Below are 19724 nucleotides of genomic sequence, written 5' to 3' on the forward strand. Positions count from 1 at the left end.
CTCCCCGTGTCAGCGTGGGTTTCCTCCAGGTGCTCCCACATGTTCTCCCTGTGTCAGCGTGGGTTTCCTCCAGGTGCTCTGACATGTTCTCCCCTTGTCAGCGTGGGTTTCCTCCAGGTGCTCTGACATGTTCTCCCCGTGTCAGCGTGGGTTTCCTCCAGGTGCTCCGACATGTTCTGCCCATGTCAGCGTGGGTTTCCTCCAGGTGCTCCCACATGTTCTCCCCGTGTCAGCGTGGGTTTCCTCCAGGTGCTCTGACATGTTCTCCCCGTGTCAGCGTGGGTTTCCTCCAGGTGCTCCCACATGTTCTCCCTGTGTCAGCGTGGGTTTCCTCCAGGTGCTCTGACATGTTCTCCCCGTGTCAGCGTGGGTTTCCTCCAGGTGCTCCGACATGTTCTCCCCTTGTCAGCGTGGGTTTCCTCCAGGTGCTCTGACATGTTCTCCCCGTGTCAGCGTGGGTTTCCTCCAGGTGCTCCGACATGTTCTGCCCATGTCAGCGTGGGTTTCCTCCAGGTGCTCCGACATGTTCTCCTCGTGTCAGCGTGGGTTTCCTCCAGGTGCTCCAACATGTTCTCCCTGTGTCAGCGTGGGTTTCCTCCAGGTGCTCCGACATGTTCTCCTCGTGTCAGCGTGGGTTTCCTCCAGGTGCTCCAACATGTTCTCCCTGTGTCAGCGTGGGTTTCCTCCAGGTGCTCCCACATGTTCTCCTCGTGTCAGCGTGGGTTTCCTCCAGGTGCTCCGACATGTTCTCCCTGTGTCAGCGTGGGTTTCCTCCAGGTGCTCCGACATGTTCTCCCCGTGTCAGCGTGGGTTTCCTCCAGGTGCTCCGACATGTTCTCCCCGTGTCAGCGTGGGTTTCCTCCAGGTGCTCCGACATGTTCTCCCCGTGTCAGCGTGGGTTTCCTCCAGGTGCTCCGACATGTTCTCCCCGTGTCAGCGTGGGTTTCCTCCAGGTGCTCCGACATGTTCTCCTCGTGTCAGCGTGGGTTTCCTCCAGGTGCTCCGACATGTTCTCCTCGTGTCAGCGTGGGTTTCCTCCAGGTGCTCCAACATGTTCTCCCTGTGTCAGCGTGGGTTTCCTCCAGGTGCTCTGACATGTTCTCCCCGTGTCAGCATGGGTTTCCTCCAGGTGCTCCCACATGTTCTCCCTGTGTCAGCATGGGTTTCCTCCAGGTGCTCTGACATGTTCTCCCCGTGTCAGCATGGGTTTGATAAAACAATTAATTTTGATTGACGTGAAATCTACAAGAATCAAAAACAAAAACAAAACTCAGGAAGAACCACTATCACTTTGACATCATCACAGCGTAATTACTGTTATTGATGATGCAGAGCTGCAGGTTGTCATGGTGATAAATGAGTCACGCTGGTCAAACACTGATAAGTCTGTCTCACTCTGAACTTCCGGCGCAGCTCAGCGGGCTCACCGCCACTCTGAGCAGCAGCTCCGGTGTGTGCGGGCCGCCGGGTGTGTCTCTCCGCTCGGCTGATGGAGATTCCGGTTTTTCCGGTCGGCTCCTCCTGGTTTTAACCGCAGCAGCTCCGAGTCCCAGTCTTCAGTCCGAGCAGCAGCAGCAGCAGCAGCAGCAGGATGGCCTCCAACACTGCCACCATGGGGAACCTCCCCAGCGGGATCGGAATATGCACGACCATCCCCGACATCCTCTACCTGCCTGAGCTGGTAAGAAACAGCAGCTCCAGCTGCACCACACGGTTTAATCTGCTTTACATGACTGTTTGTCTCGGTGCGGTCACGTTTACGCAGCTTTTACGCACTCAGGAGAACATCCCGTATAACGAGTTTAAACTCGTAAACTGAACATAAAGTCTGACTGTTGTGTCCTGAACACTGATGACAGCTGAGAGCAGCTGATAGTGAACCTGTTGCTGACTGATGGACACGTTTATTCACATCAGCAGCTGCTTTTCAACAAACGACTCCATGTAAATCCTCAAAAATCTTATTGAAGAAAAGGAAACCTAAATCTAAATTCCCTCTGAATATTTCTCTCCTTTCACACAGATTCTGATTCACAGTTTTTATTTCCTGAAAGAAGAAACTCTGCAGAGAACAAGTCAGGAGTTATTTCACCACATTTCTCCTCTTGGTTGAGAAAACCTTCAGCATTGATATTGTTGTCATCAGATTATTGCCTGATGTCTCACTGAGCCATGATGCTGCTGCCAACTCAGTGTCAGACAGTGAAGACTCGGCCTTACCGTCCCTTGACACATATTTAAAAGTGAAATGTCATGAAGGAGCAATCTGTGGTGTAAGACAAAGACAAGACAGAAAGGCAACAGTTAAATGTGACGTGTGAACAGAATCTGAGGCCTTTAAAGTCTTCATCATCATGTCATGTTTCTCGAACAAATCTGTTTGAGCAGCGTACAATTCTTGTTGCGTGTAAAAGACACACACACACACTTATAAAGAGACACACCAGAGCACATGAAGGCACATAACAGTAAGGCACATTTTGAACTGATGATCCGACACGTCATAACAACAAAGCTGCTTAAAACAATGAACAGTAGTGAGAGTGTGCAACAATCCATCAACACTGTAAAACCCAGTTCACTCACTCACTTCAGATATTTTAGAAACGGCTCCAAACGTTTAGTTTAGTCCAACACAGTGAGAGAAAAGTTTTGAGTTCATCAGACACTAAATAAATGTGTCACATGTCTGACAGGAACTCTGTGTCAGGTGAACTGTTTTGTTGTTGGAGTGTTTCATTCTGTGTCATATGAACATAAAAACAACAAGCACATCAAGTTCTTTAAATGTCATTGAACTATAGAAATATAAAGTGTTGAGCTGAGGTTTGATAGCTACAGTGCTTCTCCAGCAGTGTGCTGTGGGATTTTGTGATAACCACACATTATTATTGCAATATTCAACTGCGCCCATACATACAGTTATGAATGAATGTTTGATGATAATTTCAGTATGTTGCTGCTCCCATTTCCTGATTAAGAGGCAAACTACAGCTAAAAAATGTTATTCAATGTCATTTAATGTAAAAAACCTTCACAGTGAACCTGTCTGTCACTGTTTGAGCGTGAGAATGATCAGTTTAGTTTATTTGGTTCCTAAAAGGACAGCGTGCAATGACACTAATCATTTACATGAAATGAAAACATGGTTGCAGCAGATTTAGCAATACGCTTATTTCCATCTGTAGTCCTTCACATAATGCAATGAAAGAAATAAAACTCAAGGTGCGATACAGACTACAGCAAAGCCACGAGCCTACCATGATAGAAGCAGTACACACACGCCAGACGGTACAAAATACAATCTAATAAAAACACCGTAGCTTACCTTGTAAAGTGACAGAGGGTCTCATTTATAAACACAAAGCGAGGCCTGAAAGAGGCAAACTTCCACTTCCCACGCAAAAGCCATTTTTGACTTTTGTCCGGATGACATTTTTAGTTTGGAGCTGTTGTACAAATGAGACCCCAGGTTACCAGTGCAGGCGCCTTACAGTAAGTTCACACTGCACGGTACAGACAACAATATGAAATGTACAGTAACGACCTTATACAGTGAGCAGGTTACTGCCTCATATACGCAACAAGACAGTGAGCGCACATCACATGGTGGAAATACAATATTTCAGTGACAGTTAACAGTTTCTCTGCCTCACACAACAAACATGGCAGACACAGGCTGCACAGTAAGAAATATACAATAAATACGTGACACGTGGCAAAGTTAGCAGCACATGCACCCACGAGGGAAACATGTAACATCTGTGTACCTGCTGAGGTAACCTGTAACATCTGTCTGAGATCAGTGCTGACGAGACTGACTGCTTAAAATCATCTTTTTCATTTCACGGGAGAAACTGCGATAACGTGGTATTTCTCAAAGCGTCAGGAAGCCTGTTCCATTCTTTGATGGCTTCACATGAAAAAGCTGGCTGAGAGAAAGCACAGGTTCGTTTTGCAGTCACCCCTGGAGGCGGAGCTTAAGGCTCAATAAGTGTGTGACACATCCAAGCCCTGATCGGCAGCCAGTGTGAGGGACGATAAGAGTTGGAAGGAGAACGCCGTGACGATGGATCGCTTTATGGTATGAAGCAAATGACAGCAAAGCACCAGCGAAGAAGACCTACCACTGAAAGATAAGAGGAAAAAATGAATATGCAGACAGGATCATGAAAGCTAACCGTCCTATTTTATTCTGTCTCTATTGTCTCATGTTGTGACAAGAGTGATTACACACGTTAGAGAAACACTGTGCACAGATATAAAGGTTTGGGCTGACCCTTTGGTGTGTCGCAGACACAGGAAGTTTGAATAAGAAAAAGAGATGAACTCTGAACCAGGAAGTGCTCTTCATTTCACCTCAGCACAGCTTTATGGCTGAATCCAAATGTCCGGATGTCACCAACTCGAGAAGTCTGGGAGTGCTGACGGCTCCAAATCCACAGTTCATCCAGTCCACAGGGGCCTCAAGCAGACTCTGTGCAGACTTTCAGAAAGTCCACTTAGGGTGCAGACTTAACTGATTTAATAACCCACAATTCATTGCAATACAGACGTGACGTTGTGAAACCAACACTCACACAGAAACAGAGAGTGTGTGAGCAGGTGGAGTCTGGTGGAGCTCCATGAATAATGCAGCCTGTCAATCATCAGAGGTGTAGAGTGAACGGAGGCGGCGACGCCCTGCTCTGTGCTGGAAATACAGGATAGGCAAAATGATGGGAACACATCCGACAGCTAACGAACAGTTAAAGAGACGCGCTCTGATCATCTTTAACCTCCTGAGACCCTGCGTCCATCATATTTTGGGTTTCCTGCACCTTGTTAGGACACTGAGATGGTGACATCTTATCAGTACCTGGGTGTTCATCTTAACAATAAACTGGACTGGACTGATCACATAACAGCACTGTACAGGAAAGGCCACAGCAGACTCTACCTGCTGAGGCAGCTCAGGTCTTTTGGAGTGACCTTCTTTGACACTGTGGTGGCATCAGCCATCTTTTACGGAGTGGTCTGCTGGGGCAGCAGCGTCTCGGCTGCAGATAGGAGGATGACATCTCTGAGAACTAATGACTCCCATCCTCTGCAGGAGGAGATAAAAGCTCTGGAGAGCTCCTTCAGCGATAGACTGATTCACCCAAAGTGTGTGAAGGAACTCTATCGCAGGTCCTTCCTGCCTGCTGCTGTCAGGCTACATAACCAGCACTGCTCTCAGTAAACTGCACTATGGACACTTTATTGACACTATGGACACTTTACTGACACTATGGACACTTTATTGACACTATGGACACTTTATTGACACTATGGACACTTTACTGACACTATGGACACTTTATTGACACTATGGACACTTTATTGACACTATGGACACTTTATGGACACTATGGACACTTTACTGACACTATGGACACTTTATTGACACTATGGACACTTTACTGACACTATGGACACTTTATTGACACTATGGACACTTTATGGACACTATGGACACTTTACTGACACTATGGACACTTTATTGACACTATGGACACTTTATTGACACTATGGACACTTTACTGACACTATGGACACTTTATTGACACTATGGACACTTTATTGACACTATGGACACTTTATGGACACTATGGACACTTTACTGACACTATGGACACTTTACTGACACTATGGACACTTTATGGACACTATGGACACTTTATTGACACTATGGACACTTTACTGACACTATGGACACTTTATGGACACTATGGACACTTTACTGACACTATGGACACTTTATTGACACTATGGACACTTTACTGACACTATGGACACTTTATGGACACTATGGACACTTTACTGACACTATGGACACTTTACTGACACTATGGACACTTTATTGACACTATGGACACTTTACTGACACTATGGACACTTTATGGACACTATGGACACTTTACTGACACTATGGACACTTTACTGACACTATGGACACTTTACTGACACTATGGACACTTTATGGACACTATGGACACTTTACTGACACTATGGACACTTTATGGACACTATGGACACTTTATGGACACTATGGACACTTTATTGACACTATGGACACTTTACTGACACTATGGACACTTTATTGACACTATGGACACTTTATGGACACTATGGACACTTTATTGACACTATGGACACTTTATTGACACTATGGACACTTTACTGACACTATGGACACTTTATGGACACTATGGACACTTTACTGACACCATGGACACTTTATTGACACTATGGACACTTTATTGACACTATGGACACTTTACTGACACCATGGACACTTTATTGACACCATGGACACTTTATTAACACTATGGACACTTTACTGACACTATGGACACTTTATGGACACTATGGACACTTTACTGACACTATGGACACTTTATTGACACTATGGACACTTTATTGACACTATGGACACTTTATTGACACTATGGACACTTTACTGACACTATGGACACTTTATTGACACTATGGACACTTTATGGACACTATGGACACTTTATTGACACTATGGACACTTTACTGACACTATGGACACTTTATTGACACTATGGACACTTTATTGACACTATGGACACTTTATGGACACTATGGACACTTTATTGACACTATGGACACTTTACTGACACTATGGACACTTTACTGACACTATGGACACTTTATTGACACTATGGACACTTTACTGACACTATGGACACTTTATTGACACTATGGACACTTTATTGACACTATGGACACTTTACTGACACTATGGACACTTTATGGACACTATGGACACTTTACTGACACCATGGACACTTTATTGACACTATGGACACTTTACTGACACTATGGACACTTTACTGACACTATGGACACTTTAGGGACACTATGGACACTTTACTGACACTATGGACACTTTATTGACACCATGGACACTTTATTGACACTATGGACACTTTATTGACACCATGGACACTTTACTGACACTATGGACACTTTACTGACACTATGGACACTTTACTGACACTATGGACACTTTAGGGACACCATGGACACTTTACTGACACTATGGACACTTTACTGACACTATGGACACTTTAGGGACACCATGGACACTTTACTGACACTATGGACACTTTACTGACACTATGGACACTTTAGGGACACCATGGACACTTTACTGACACTATGGACACTTTACTGACACTATGGACACTTTAGGGACACCATGGACACTTTACTGACACTATGGACACTTTACTGACACTTTACTGACACTATGGACACTTTACTGACACTTTACTGACACTTTACTGACACTATGGACACTTTACTGACACTATGGACACTTTACTGACACTTTAGGGACACTTTACTGACACTATGGACACTTTACTGACACTTTACTGACACTATGGACACTTTACTGACACTTTACTGACAATCTACTGACACTATGGACACTTTACTGACACTTTACTGACACTATGGACACTTTACTGACACTTTACTGACACTATGGACACTTTACTGACACTATGGACACTTTACTGACACTTTAGGGACACTTTACTGACACTATGGACACTTTACTGACACTTTAGGGACACTTTACTGACACTATGGACACTTTACTGACACTTTACTGACACTTTACTGACACTATGGGCACTTTACTGACACTATGGACACTTTACTGACACTTTACTGACACTATGGACACTTTACTGACACTTTAGGGACACTATGGACACTTTACTGACACTTTACTGACACTATGGACACTTTACTGACACTATGGACACTTTAGGGACACTATGGACACTTTACTGACACTATGGATGCTTTACTGACACTATGGACACTTTACTGACACTTTACTGACACTATGGACGCTTTACTGACACTATGGACACTTTACTGACACTTTACTGACACTATGGACGCTTTACTGACACTATGGACACTTTACTGACACTATGGACGCTTTACTGACACTATGGACACTTTACTGACACTTTACTGACACTATGGACACTTTACTGACACTATGGACGCTTTACTGACACTATGGACACTTTACTGACACTTTACTGACACTTTACTGACACTATGGACGCTTTACTGACACTATGGACACTTTACTGACACTTTACTGACACTTTACTGACACTATGGACACTTTACTGACACTATGGACGCTTTACTGACACTATGGACACTTTACTGACACTTTACTGACACTGTGGACACTTTACTGACACTATGGACACTTTACTGACACTTTACTGACACTATGGGCACTTTACTGACACTATGGACACTTTACTGACACTTTACTGACACTATGGACACTTTACTGACACTTTACTGACACTATGGACACTTTACTGACACTATGGACACTTTAGGGACACTATGGACACTTTACTGACACTATGGACGCTTTACTGACACTATGGACACTTTACTGACACTTTACTGACACTATGGACGCTTTACTGACACTATGGACACTTTACTGACACTTTACTGACACTTTACTGACACTATGGACACTTTACTGACACTATGGACGCTTTACTGACACTATGGACACTTTACTGACACTTTAGGGACACTTTACTGACACTATGGACACTTTACTGACACTATGGACGCTTTACTGACACTATGGACACTTTACTGACACTTTACTGACACTGTGGACACTTTACTGACACTATGGACACTTTACTGACACTTTACTGACACTATGGGCACTTTACTGACACTATGGACACTTTACTTACACTTTACTGACACTATGGACACTTTACTGACACTTTAGGGACACTATGGACACTTTACTGACACTTTACTGACACTATGGACACTTTACTGACACTATGGACACTTTACTGACACTATGGACGCTTTACTGACACTATGGACACTTTACTGACACTATGGGCACTTTATGGACACTATGGACACTTTACTGACACTATGGACACTTTACTGACACCACAGCTGTCTGCTGTTTTGCACATACAATCACTTGCACTAGATGTGCTCCCTTTATCCACTGCTCATTATTATCCCTATGTTTTTCATTATTATTATTATTATTATTATTATTATTATTATCATTATTATTATTATTATTATCATTATCATTATTATTATCATTATCATTATCATTATTATTATCATTATTATTATTATTATTATCATTATCATTATTATTATTATTGTTATTATTATTATTATTATCATTATCATTATCATTATTATTATCATTATCATTATCATTATTATTATCATTATTATTATTATTATTATCATTATCATTATTATTATCATTATCATTATCATTATTATTATTATCATTATTATTATTATTATTATTATTATTATTATCATTATCATTATCATTATCATTATTATTATCATTATTATTATTATTATTATCATTATCATTATCATTATTATTATCATTATCATTATTATTATTATCATTATCATTATTATTATTATTGTTATTTATCGCTGTCTCTTGGATTTTTGTACTTATTTGCATGCCTAGTTATTTAAGTTTTTTAAGTTTAATTTTGAAATCTTTAATCTGACTCTTTCTCCTTGACTGCTGTAACACTGGAATTTCTCAATTATGGGATCAATAAAGGTGTATCTTATCTTATCTTATCTTATCTTATCTTATCTCTTATCTTGTTGACACTTTCTGTGCCATGTAGTGAGCATGGCAGCATATTGATGCCAAGGCAAGAAAAAAACACATCTGAAACAAACGGATCTATTTTCTTACGCTGAGGGAGAATAAATGAACCTTAAGGAACCACCAGGTTAGTCAGTGATAGAAATAAACATGCTGCCTAGCTAACGTTAGAGGTGCATCATCATCATCATCATCATCATCATCATCATCTTCCCTCATCAGAAGCCTGTTATTAACCCTTCCAGCCCCAATATGTTTCATATTCATGTCTCCACACACATTACCATTGCTTGAGTAACTCCTGAACTCTCACTGCTGTCTGATTCACCAGTTAAGGGGAAACATAAGGAGAAATATTAATTTGCCTTTTCCAAATCCTCCTTAAATCAAAAGGACAAAAGTACGGTCAGCTTGATGTAGTTAAAGTGTTGCAGTAAAGTCTGGTCCCTCTGACTGATGTATCTCTGAAGTAATCAGTTCCCAGTGATTTCAGCATCAGACAGCGACGCCAAAAGCCACCATTCACAGCGGTATGATATGACGCAGGGCGGCATCAGTTTGTAATGTGGCCTGACAGAACCCTTCACAGTGACGTGACACGCTGCCGGTCGGCTGGACGGCACCGGTTGTGTCAGTATGATATGCCGCTGGGTGGTGTTAATTTGAAACACTGCTGGTAACAGGAGGGTGGGCGGGAGCGGAGGTGTGTGGGTCCAACAAGCACCAGATCTTCACCTGGAAGGCAGCTGTTTGCTTCCTGTATGAATATAGAGCCAAACCATGATGCTTTTGTTGACATCCTGTCCAGGAATGTCAGCAGCAGATTCTGCAGGATACCTAGCACTTACATGTCGTTGCAAAAGTCCACTGACAAAGCGGCGATATGTGATGACCAGGGATGAGAATGTGTTGGATATGTTATCATATATGACATCACAACAGTCAGCTAGTTTAGCCCATTGGTTCCCAACCGAGGGGTCAGGCCCTTCCAAATGGTCACCAGATAAATCTCAGAGGTTGTCAGATGATTAATGTGACATAAATCTGTGTTATCATACGTACACTGAAAAATATGTGCTTTGGTTTTATTTGTGATTCACCTGCACTAAAACTGAAACTCTCCTGGTGGGGGACACACCACTTACAAAGATGGACTGATGGATTCACGTCATCAACTCATGCATTGAGTAACATTACAAGTTAACGTTCCACCTTAAAAGTTGCCGGCAGTCGGCCCAGTGAATGAAGTTATTTTTTTCTCTTTCATTTTATAGTTGTAGTTTACTGATGTATGAACAGAGGTTACATAAAACCAGAGTGACTGTCCTCTACTGACCAATCAGACTGCAGGGTTTCTAGCTCCACCTTTTAGTACCACATCTGTGTGCTAGGTACCCCAACAGAGGGGGGACCAAACATGGGGACGCTAAGGAACGCTTCTGTTGGGACCATCCACAACTTTACACTGTGGAGACAGAAACTATGAACTGAACTGCTCAGTGGGAACGGGGCTTAAGGTAACACTTGCAGTAGCGTTCCTGGAGCAGATGACCATAAAGACATCCAGCTGACGTCAGCTTGTCTTGTTTGAAACAGAGTATTCAGAACAAACCGAAGCCTCCTGAGGTTTTCACTGTTGCATGTGTTTACCTCATTAAATACTGAATCTGAACATCAGACACTGTAACATTTTATACTTGAGAGAAAATAATGAAAAACATCTACAGAGGTCAAAGCAGGTTAAAATGTTTTATAATAAAGTTTAAAAGGCATAAAGAAGAGCACATATAAGCTGTGGTGACGTCTTATGATTGTCCAGCAGCTACAGTTAGAGGGACACGTTGTTATTTAGGTGCATCTGTTTGCTCTCTGTGTCGTTCCAGATGGAAATCAGTTTCATCTCTGTGTGTTCGCAGACACGTCCAGGATGTGGTTAGCCTAGCTTAGCACAAAGACTGGAAGCACAGGGAAACTGTTAGCATACAGACTGATATTCTGTGAACTCTGTGATCCTGGCTGTTAGCAGCGTGTTAGCTGACCAGACACAACATGTGAATCAGACGGCAGTGGAGGTGGAGAGGTGTGTTAAACGTCAACGTCTAAAAATGTGCAAAGATATGAACATCAAGAGAGTTAAAGATATCCATCAGTTGCTGATGAGGATCAGAAGATCAAAGTTAAGTGGAGTCAGACGGAGATAACAGGACTCAAACATGCTGAGCATATTTCTGCTGCATGTTGTGTCATCCTGTCGATTGTCCACATACACATAACTTCAAACTGTTAAATCATTTTTGAAGCCTCTCCAGTGTCCCGTGCCATTTAACCTGAATCTCTTTGAGTTTGGGACTTTTGGACTCTTACTTTATTTAACCAGGTTTGTCCCATTGAAATCAAAAATCTCTTTACAAGGGAGACACAGAACAGCAACAACACAACATTTCAACCACAGATAGAAATTCACAAATAAAAGCACATCGATATGAGTGAGATAAAACAGCTGCACACAGACAGCCTGGACTACATCATTTTCACGGTGGTTTTAAAGTCGTTTAGGTCACCGTGTCACGGAGCTTGAGATCATTTTGCAGATTGTTCCCTGCTGTGGGTGCAGAGAAACTACAAGCTTTTCTTTTTCCTTTCAAATCAGTTCTGACTTTGGGCACAACATGACGCAACATATTTCATATTGAAAAGAGACGATAAGTAGGAAGCTATTTCACCAATGACAGCTCTGTGAATACAAACATAGCAGTGACTGGGGCGGCGTGCACATAAAGCAGGACAATTCACTTTGGAGCAGAGGCGTAAGGTAGTTACAACAGGCCCCTGTGCCCCCTGCTTGCTACACGCCTTAACTAGCTACCATTAAATCTTATTGTCACATGATCATGATTGTAGTTTTTTATATTTCATTTATGGTGTATGGGGAGTAAGCACACATTTTATAACAGAGGGATCCCTCCTCAGTTTCTCCTCCTGAGGTTTCGACCATTCAATCCTCGTAAAAGGGTTTTTTGGGGAGTTTTTCCAGATCAGCTGTGAGGGTCCGAGGACAGAGGGATGTATAACGTGTGTGGACCATGCATGTGCAAATGATGACTTGAAGATATTGTTGTCCAGCATTTATTCCTCCTGCAGAAGACAACATGACACACTAATCGCCCTCTGGACACCTGGTTCTGCACCTCTGCTCCTGAACACACAGAATAACAACATTTTACACCAGAAATCAGACGTTAAAACTGCAGCGCTGTGCTGATCACGTGACACAAGGCGCCTCGCTGTACCACAAATGGCAGCAAAAAGTTAAATGAACAAAACTCGTGTAAGAGGTCACAACAAAACAAAACAGCAGCTACAACAGTGAACAATGTACCAAAGATTACAGAGTAAATACTAAAGTGGCACAGCAGCACTTTTCAATGTGACTTACCTGCAGATGTGCAAAAGGCCACTGTGAGAGGCAGACAGGAGGAGCTACGGAAACCCAGGAGGTACAGAGGAGGCGATGTGAATCAAGAATAAAAATAACTCAGAGATAAACGTCACAAACACTCTTACTTTTTAAATGATAAATAAAACTGACAAAATGTAGTTTAACAACAAGAAATCATTCAGTTACATTAGCTGTAAAAGCCTCTGAGGCAAATTGTGATTTGTGATACTGGGATTTATAAATAAAAGTGAATTGAATAATACCTTTAGTTAAGCTGCTGCTGGCTATTTACCAAAAATAGATAAATACAAATAAGGCCTTGATGGAGATGGGTTCACTTTTCAAAGGTGTATAAATATAAACAGAGTTTTTCTTTGAACACAGGCACATTTGTGAAGTGACAATTTAAATAACTCACGAGGACCTGCTTTCTGCCCGACATATAGTCTCTCTCTGTGGGCCCCCCCACCCCATGGGCCCCAATACAACCCTATTTACACTCCTGCATTTGAGTATGAAACAAGATGGTGAGTAAGAGATCCTCAGTTTGTGATGAATCTCAGAGCCCATGAAACACGCCATCCAACATGTGAAGACAGCGAGCAGAGGCAGTCATATTCAACACATCACATAATCAGTGACTCCACTGATCTCTGTCTCACACAAAAAGGGGGGAGGGGCATGTTGGTCAGCTGTATCGCCGCCTCCGCTCATGAGTCTCTGGTGTTCCCGCAGATCTTCGGTGGCCTGGTCTGGATCTTGGTGGCGTGCACGCTGGTGGTGCCACAGAACCCTCAGGGCTGGGTCATGTTCGTCTCCGTCTTCTGCTTCAGCTTGACTTTTATCTGGATGGTGGTGTTCGCCTGCGGGGGGCATCGCAACAAAGGCAGCTGGGCTGCAGCAGTAAGTCACACACACACACATTTTAGCCAACACGTTCTCACTCCCAACTCATCAAATATCACAGTTTGGTCAGTGGACTGTCACATCTCCATGTGACGTGCTGGGTGGCCTCCTGCGCCTGTTGTTAATGCTCTGGAATGCTGTGTCGATTTACGTTTGTTACCTGCATTGTGTCTTTTAAAAATACACTTTGGTTTCACAGGAAATGTACAGTTTCTGCTGCTTACATTCAAAACAACCTACGGTGTGGCTAAAACACCTCGTATATGTGTGTTTACTTCCTCGTGCAACACAAGCATGTGGTTAAGAAAGGTTTAGAAGAAAACATCATGGTTTGGCTCCACATTCATACAGCAAACAGACAGTGCTATTGAATGTTCATATAATAAGCTCTGAGTCTGAGACAGCATCAAAGCTATTTTTGCAATTTCATTGCAACAGAAAAAAAGAACATACATCACAGTTTTTAGTGAAGAAGCTATTTTGAAATTAAACCTTCAGTAGGTGCAACAATCCCTAAAACATCCTGCGAAACCCTGGAGGGACGGATCAGCTACTGTGAGTTAGTCGAACTACATCAGGATACTTATGACCCACCTCAAAGTAATATTCAATAAGCTGATCAATACTGGGCTGTTCTGCTGGGAGCTGCTGAGCAGAAATACACAGATGACTCTGAGGGAACGAAGAGGAAAAGTACTGAAAGGAAATGCAAAGACAAAAAAAATCTCGCTGTGACCCTTGGGAGACCCCGTAGCTAAAGTCCAGTTCAGACCAAAGATTGGTGACGAGATGAAACCGTTCCAGAACGTCGCAGAGAAAAGTGTCGGCGGTGTGTACCGGCTGATGGTGTCACCTGGCTTTAGACACAGCCGCAGGCGTTATGTTTTGGGGTTCTCGGCCCATCTGTTGCACAAGTACGTCCCGCTCTTGTGAACACGATATCTCAACAATGCCTTCAGGGAATTTCTTCAGATTTGACACATTGAACGCAAATATGAAGTGATTAGACTTTGGTAGTCAGAGGTCACCCTTTCATCTCGCTGACTTGGTGTGAAGCAGCAGGTTACAGCGTGACAGAGCGGAGCGTTGACAGTCGTTCCCTGTTTCAACTCGTCTTGTCGTGAATCTTTGGTCTGAACTGAGCTCAACAATCAGTGCAGCTGTGAGATTGGACCATTTGTGAAAAAGACCAAATGACTTTGTTTCTTCTCAGCTTCTGATTCTGAATTCTCAGATAACGGGTCACCTCGTCACCTCGTCACCAAACTGCTTTAACAAACGAGACAAAAGAACCAGCTGTGACACCGACACGTTTTCCTCCCGTGTCAGAGTAAAGAGAGAACATGATTTCCTCTGTTATGAACAACAGGCGCTGTGAATGCAACACGACACCATGACACACCAGTTTTGTGTAACAATAAGTTAGTGTGTGTTTTGACTCTGCGCCAGTGCATTACTGACCTCTCACCACAGACAGTGTCTCACATTCTTCCCTTGTCTTCCTCTTCCTCTTCCTCGTCTGTCAGGACTTTGCGTATCACGGCATCGCGGCCTTCTTCTACCTCAGCGCCTCAGTGGCTTTGGCTACAGTGACCCTGGGCATGGACGATGGGACTGGCTCCCAAAGCTACAAGCTGGACATCGCTGCAGTGGTGAGTCAGACTGTTTCCTGCTCTGAGTGCACGTTTGTACTTTATAATAACCTGCTGCATGTTGTAAGAATGCAGAACGAAAAACCTGAATTATTTCTGTTTGAGGAGTCGGACTGTGTGTGTCAGAGTTTGGGCTCGTTTTGTTTCTAAAGCTCGGAGAATTACACAAAGTGAATAATTCACAGGTAGGACGTGTACTGTTCATGTCCTCCTGTGATTTGTAATTTGCTCCCACACATATGATAATCTGCCTTGTGCACCAGGCCGAGGCGTCGAGTGGAAGATACGACCTTGATATCCAACAGAGAGTTTTGTTGTTGGTTGTAATTTAGTCCATATTGTCCGAGACTGTCCTGCCCAGCAGGGACAGCAGCTTATTACGACTCTATTTATGTTAAACGTTAAGCAGCGACCTCTGGTGGTCACAGTGATTATGACAGCACCTGACGCCAAAGGCCACTTTTCATGGCAGTATGATGCGTCTCCAGGCGGCACCAGGGGGAATCTCGCCATGGGCACCAAATATGCTAGGACCACCACAAGGTCACCACGACCACAGACAAGTGAGGGGAGAATGACAAGACAGAGCACTGATGATGTCATTCAGGCTTACACACAATCAGATTGTGAACGTCACTGTTAATCCAGGCAGTTGTGTCAACTAAGACAGTGGTTCCCAACTGGTGGGTCGCGGTCCAAAAGTGGGGACCACAAGTGACTCACAAACGTGTTTGTAAAAAAACAATAACAAAAAAAAAAACACATGTGCAGTGAACTTCTGGCTCTGAGCTTTTATTTTGAAGTGCTGTTTCCTGCTGTAGAGGGAGTGACTAACGGCAAAGACGGTGGATAAACCAAGACGGTCCACTGTGAGTCCTGTATCAGTGTCCTGTATCAGTGTCACGTGGGGTTGGCGACCACCACATCCCTTTAGGAGACTAACAGCAAGTCCTGAGTCCATTGACTTCAGTGGGAGAAATGAACGTGATTACAGATTAGGGCCGATTCTTTCGCCCCATAGTCACAGAAGCAGATATTGGACCCATTTATCACAAGCCACATATCTTCAGAACATCCCGACACCAAAATGGCAAATTTCAGACGGACAAATCAGGAGAAAATTTACTTTGTTCAAGACCTGTCTCTGTCTCAACAACACACTCTCGCAAGATCTGGCAACAGATGTCTCCTCTCTGGTGCTGAAATCAGTGCAGTTTCACCAAAGATACTGGATTACTAAAAATATCTTTTCCAGCGGATATCTTAGTTACAACATGACTGAGCTAGCAAAGCAGTTTTGTGTTGCTATGTGTGGTATTTATTCAGTTTTGGGAAATCACGATGTCTAGAAAGCATCATTGGCTGCAGCTGACAGGGACAGCTAACAAAGCTAACATCAGGACGTCATCTGTTAAAAGCCTCCCGTTGTCGGTTACGACATGAAACTACTCCAGTTAGCTCAATCATGTTGTAACTAAGACATCCGCTGGAAAAAATATTTTCTTCACGGGCCATTTATTTATTTAGCTTACGGCCAGTAAGGGTACACACATGTTGACAGAAGCGAGGTTGGGGATACTTGTCTTTGATTGGGGTACAGGGGACAACGCCTACTTAGGAGACCGGAAATGTAAACCATGTCATACAATGGGAGGATATTGCTCTTCCTGAGCTTTCTACCATTTTTTCCCCGTTAAAGGGTTTTTTGGGGAGTTTTTCCTGATCAGCTGTGAGGGTCATAAGGACAGAGGGATGTCGTATGCTGTAAAGCCCTGTGAGGCAAATTGTGATTTGTGATATTGGGCTTTATAAATAAAATTGATTGATTGATTGATTGATTGATATTGTAGGTGGGCCATCTTGTAGCAATCCAGTATCTTTGCTAACAGTCAGCTACTTGACAGAGACAAACTAGCTCAACAACACGACCAAACATGAGTATGACGCTGAACGTGCTGTGTCAACCTTGAACTAATGACTAAGGAGAAATCTGGATCCTGTGGCTGAACTAGGAAATCTACCACGGCTTTTCTCCTGCAGGCCGACATCGTTGTTTGTTTTGTCAGCTGACAGTTACGTGGCTGCTGCCGCTGGGCGACAGGTTACGCTCCTAACAACAGTTTCCCCGGCCCTCACCGTTACATGTTAAGCGGATCAGATCCTGTTTTCTTCCTCAGCTCTAAACCAGCTGACGAAACCCTCTGATTGGCTCTTAAAAGGTTCATTCTGAACTCCCATTGGTCTGTTCACAGCACAACGCAGGTCAACATTTTGAAGTGAAGCTACAGCCAGCAGCTGGTTAGTGTAGCTTAGCTTTTAATCTGCTGCCAGCCTTGTCTAAAGGTTGATATCACTGAATGCACAGTGCTAGATTTACTAGTTGACAAAAACTGTTCACAGTATGATTTTATCGAAGCCTGAATGACATCATCAGTTCTCTGTCTTATCAGTCTCTCTTGACTTGTTTGTGTTTGTGTGGGTCGTCACAGTGACGTAAATGTCACTCTCTAAACTTTAGCAGCAGCTCTGTATATCTGCCGGCTACGACAACTGTCCAGTGGTGCAGAGCCATTCAGGCAGATACGCTGGTCTGTATTGATCAGTCAGGGAAAATCAAACCTGCTCCACAACAGAAGCACACTGCCAGAGTGAAGGTGGAAATGTCAGTTGTGTCTGACATCAGGCACAGATTGTCCTGGTTTATCCTGGTCCTCAGAGGAAGAACCTCGACCTTCCATCCAGCCACATCTTCTCTTTGTCTCTTCAGGTCTTCTCGTACGTGGTGACTCTCCTCTACTTCATTCACGCCATCCTGTCTGCCATCCGATGGAAGTCTTTCTAGAGACAAAGCTGATTTTTGAAGCTTGAACATGAAGCTGCAGCACGCCGACGTGAAGATGAGGGGAGGGCTGACGATGATGGAGGCTGACTGCAGAGGCGTTTGGATTCTGTATCACCGCAGCGTCTCTCAGCGTCCGGCTGTATGAAACAGGAGGGGTTCAGGGATTTGAAGTGATGGCGTGAAGAAGTTTAGGCTTCGTCAGTTCTGTCGACGGATCCACAGAAGCTGCGGAGCGTGTCAGCAGGTTTACAGCCTCACACGTGACTGACGCTGAATCCACAGTGAGAGTCACCAGCAAAAATGCTGATTAGACTGGTTTTTATTTCTGAGCTGTTTCTGACAGTTTCAATTATTCTGTCCACCCCCACATGTTCTGTGAGCTCTGCCTCCTCTGAGCGCCCTCACTGCTGTACCTTTGTTATGGCTTTCCTTCAGATCCGTCTTCCTGTTCTGCTCAGCTGATGAAAGAAAGATGTTGATGTGGCTGAATTCAGGCTGTATTTTTTTATAACTTTCTCAACAAAAAGATCAAATTAAATATGGATCAAAGCAGGAAATTAAACCAGGCTGTATATTGAGACTTTTGTTTTTGTAATCTAAGCCTTGATAACTTCATTCATGCTTCGTTTTTATATGTTTTTGAGACTGTTGACGTCACTGAGGATGAATAAATGTGTTTGAAACATTTGAATGAAAGTGTTTTGGTCACTTTAATTAGCAAACCGCTCCAGATGAACACTCAGGATCTTTTCATAGAAAAATCCTCAAATAAATACAAACAGGAAAAAGTGACTCACATCTTTGTTTTTTAGCAGAAGAGTTCTTTGTGTGACAGCTCGCCGTTCACTGACCGACAGCTTTAAATGTTTGTTTCCAAAGTCCAGTTCAGACCAAAGATACACAAGGAGATGCAACTGATTTAGAACGTCACAGAGAAAAGTGTCAGCGGTGTGAACTGGCCGGTCTGAGCTCGACTCAAGCCGGCTGATGATGTCACCTGACACTCAGCTGGTCAAATGGCCGGCGGCTGGTTTTAAAGCACGTCACCTGTTTCAACAGCCAATCAGCTTGTAGTGAAGTCCGCTGGTCAAGTGTTGGCTTGCTGCAGCAGGTGCTCCGTCCCCACAGAGCCCTCTGTTTCTGTCC

At 43.5% G+C, this 19724-nt stretch overlaps 1 protein-coding gene across 1 annotated transcript; it reads left to right on the forward strand.

Annotated features, from left to right (window-relative positions):
* The first annotated feature begins 1428 nt into the window (after window positions 1-1428).
* LOC117255663 (myelin and lymphocyte protein-like) lies at window positions 1429-19355 on the forward strand. The gene is made up of 4 exons (XM_033624791.2): window positions 1429-1681; window positions 13914-14081; window positions 15611-15736; window positions 18504-19355. Exons 1-4 carry the CDS (start codon window positions 1592-1594, stop codon window positions 18576-18578), a joined length of 459 nt encoding a protein of 152 aa, XP_033480682.1. The 5' UTR covers window positions 1429-1591; the 3' UTR covers window positions 18579-19355.
* The last annotated feature ends 369 nt before the right edge of the window (window positions 19356-19724 follow it).

This window comes from Epinephelus lanceolatus, chromosome 3 (assembly GCF_041903045.1).
Source record: "Epinephelus lanceolatus isolate andai-2023 chromosome 3, ASM4190304v1, whole genome shotgun sequence".
In the NCBI taxonomy this organism is placed as follows: domain Eukaryota; kingdom Metazoa; phylum Chordata; class Actinopteri; order Perciformes; family Serranidae; genus Epinephelus; species Epinephelus lanceolatus.

Excerpts from the sequence above, each read along its gene's own strand:
- LOC117255663 (XM_033624791.2), top strand. The coding sequence starts at position 1,592 with ATGGCCTCCAACACTGCCACCATGGGGAACCTCCCCAGCGGGATCGGA. Across the intron at positions 1,682-13,913 it reads TCCTCTACCTGCCTGAGCTG|ATCTTCGGTGGCCTGGTCTG; the intron begins GTAAGAAACAGC and ends GTGTTCCCGCAG. Across the intron at positions 14,082-15,610 it reads AAGGCAGCTGGGCTGCAGCA|GACTTTGCGTATCACGGCAT; the intron begins GTAAGTCACACA and ends CTCGTCTGTCAG.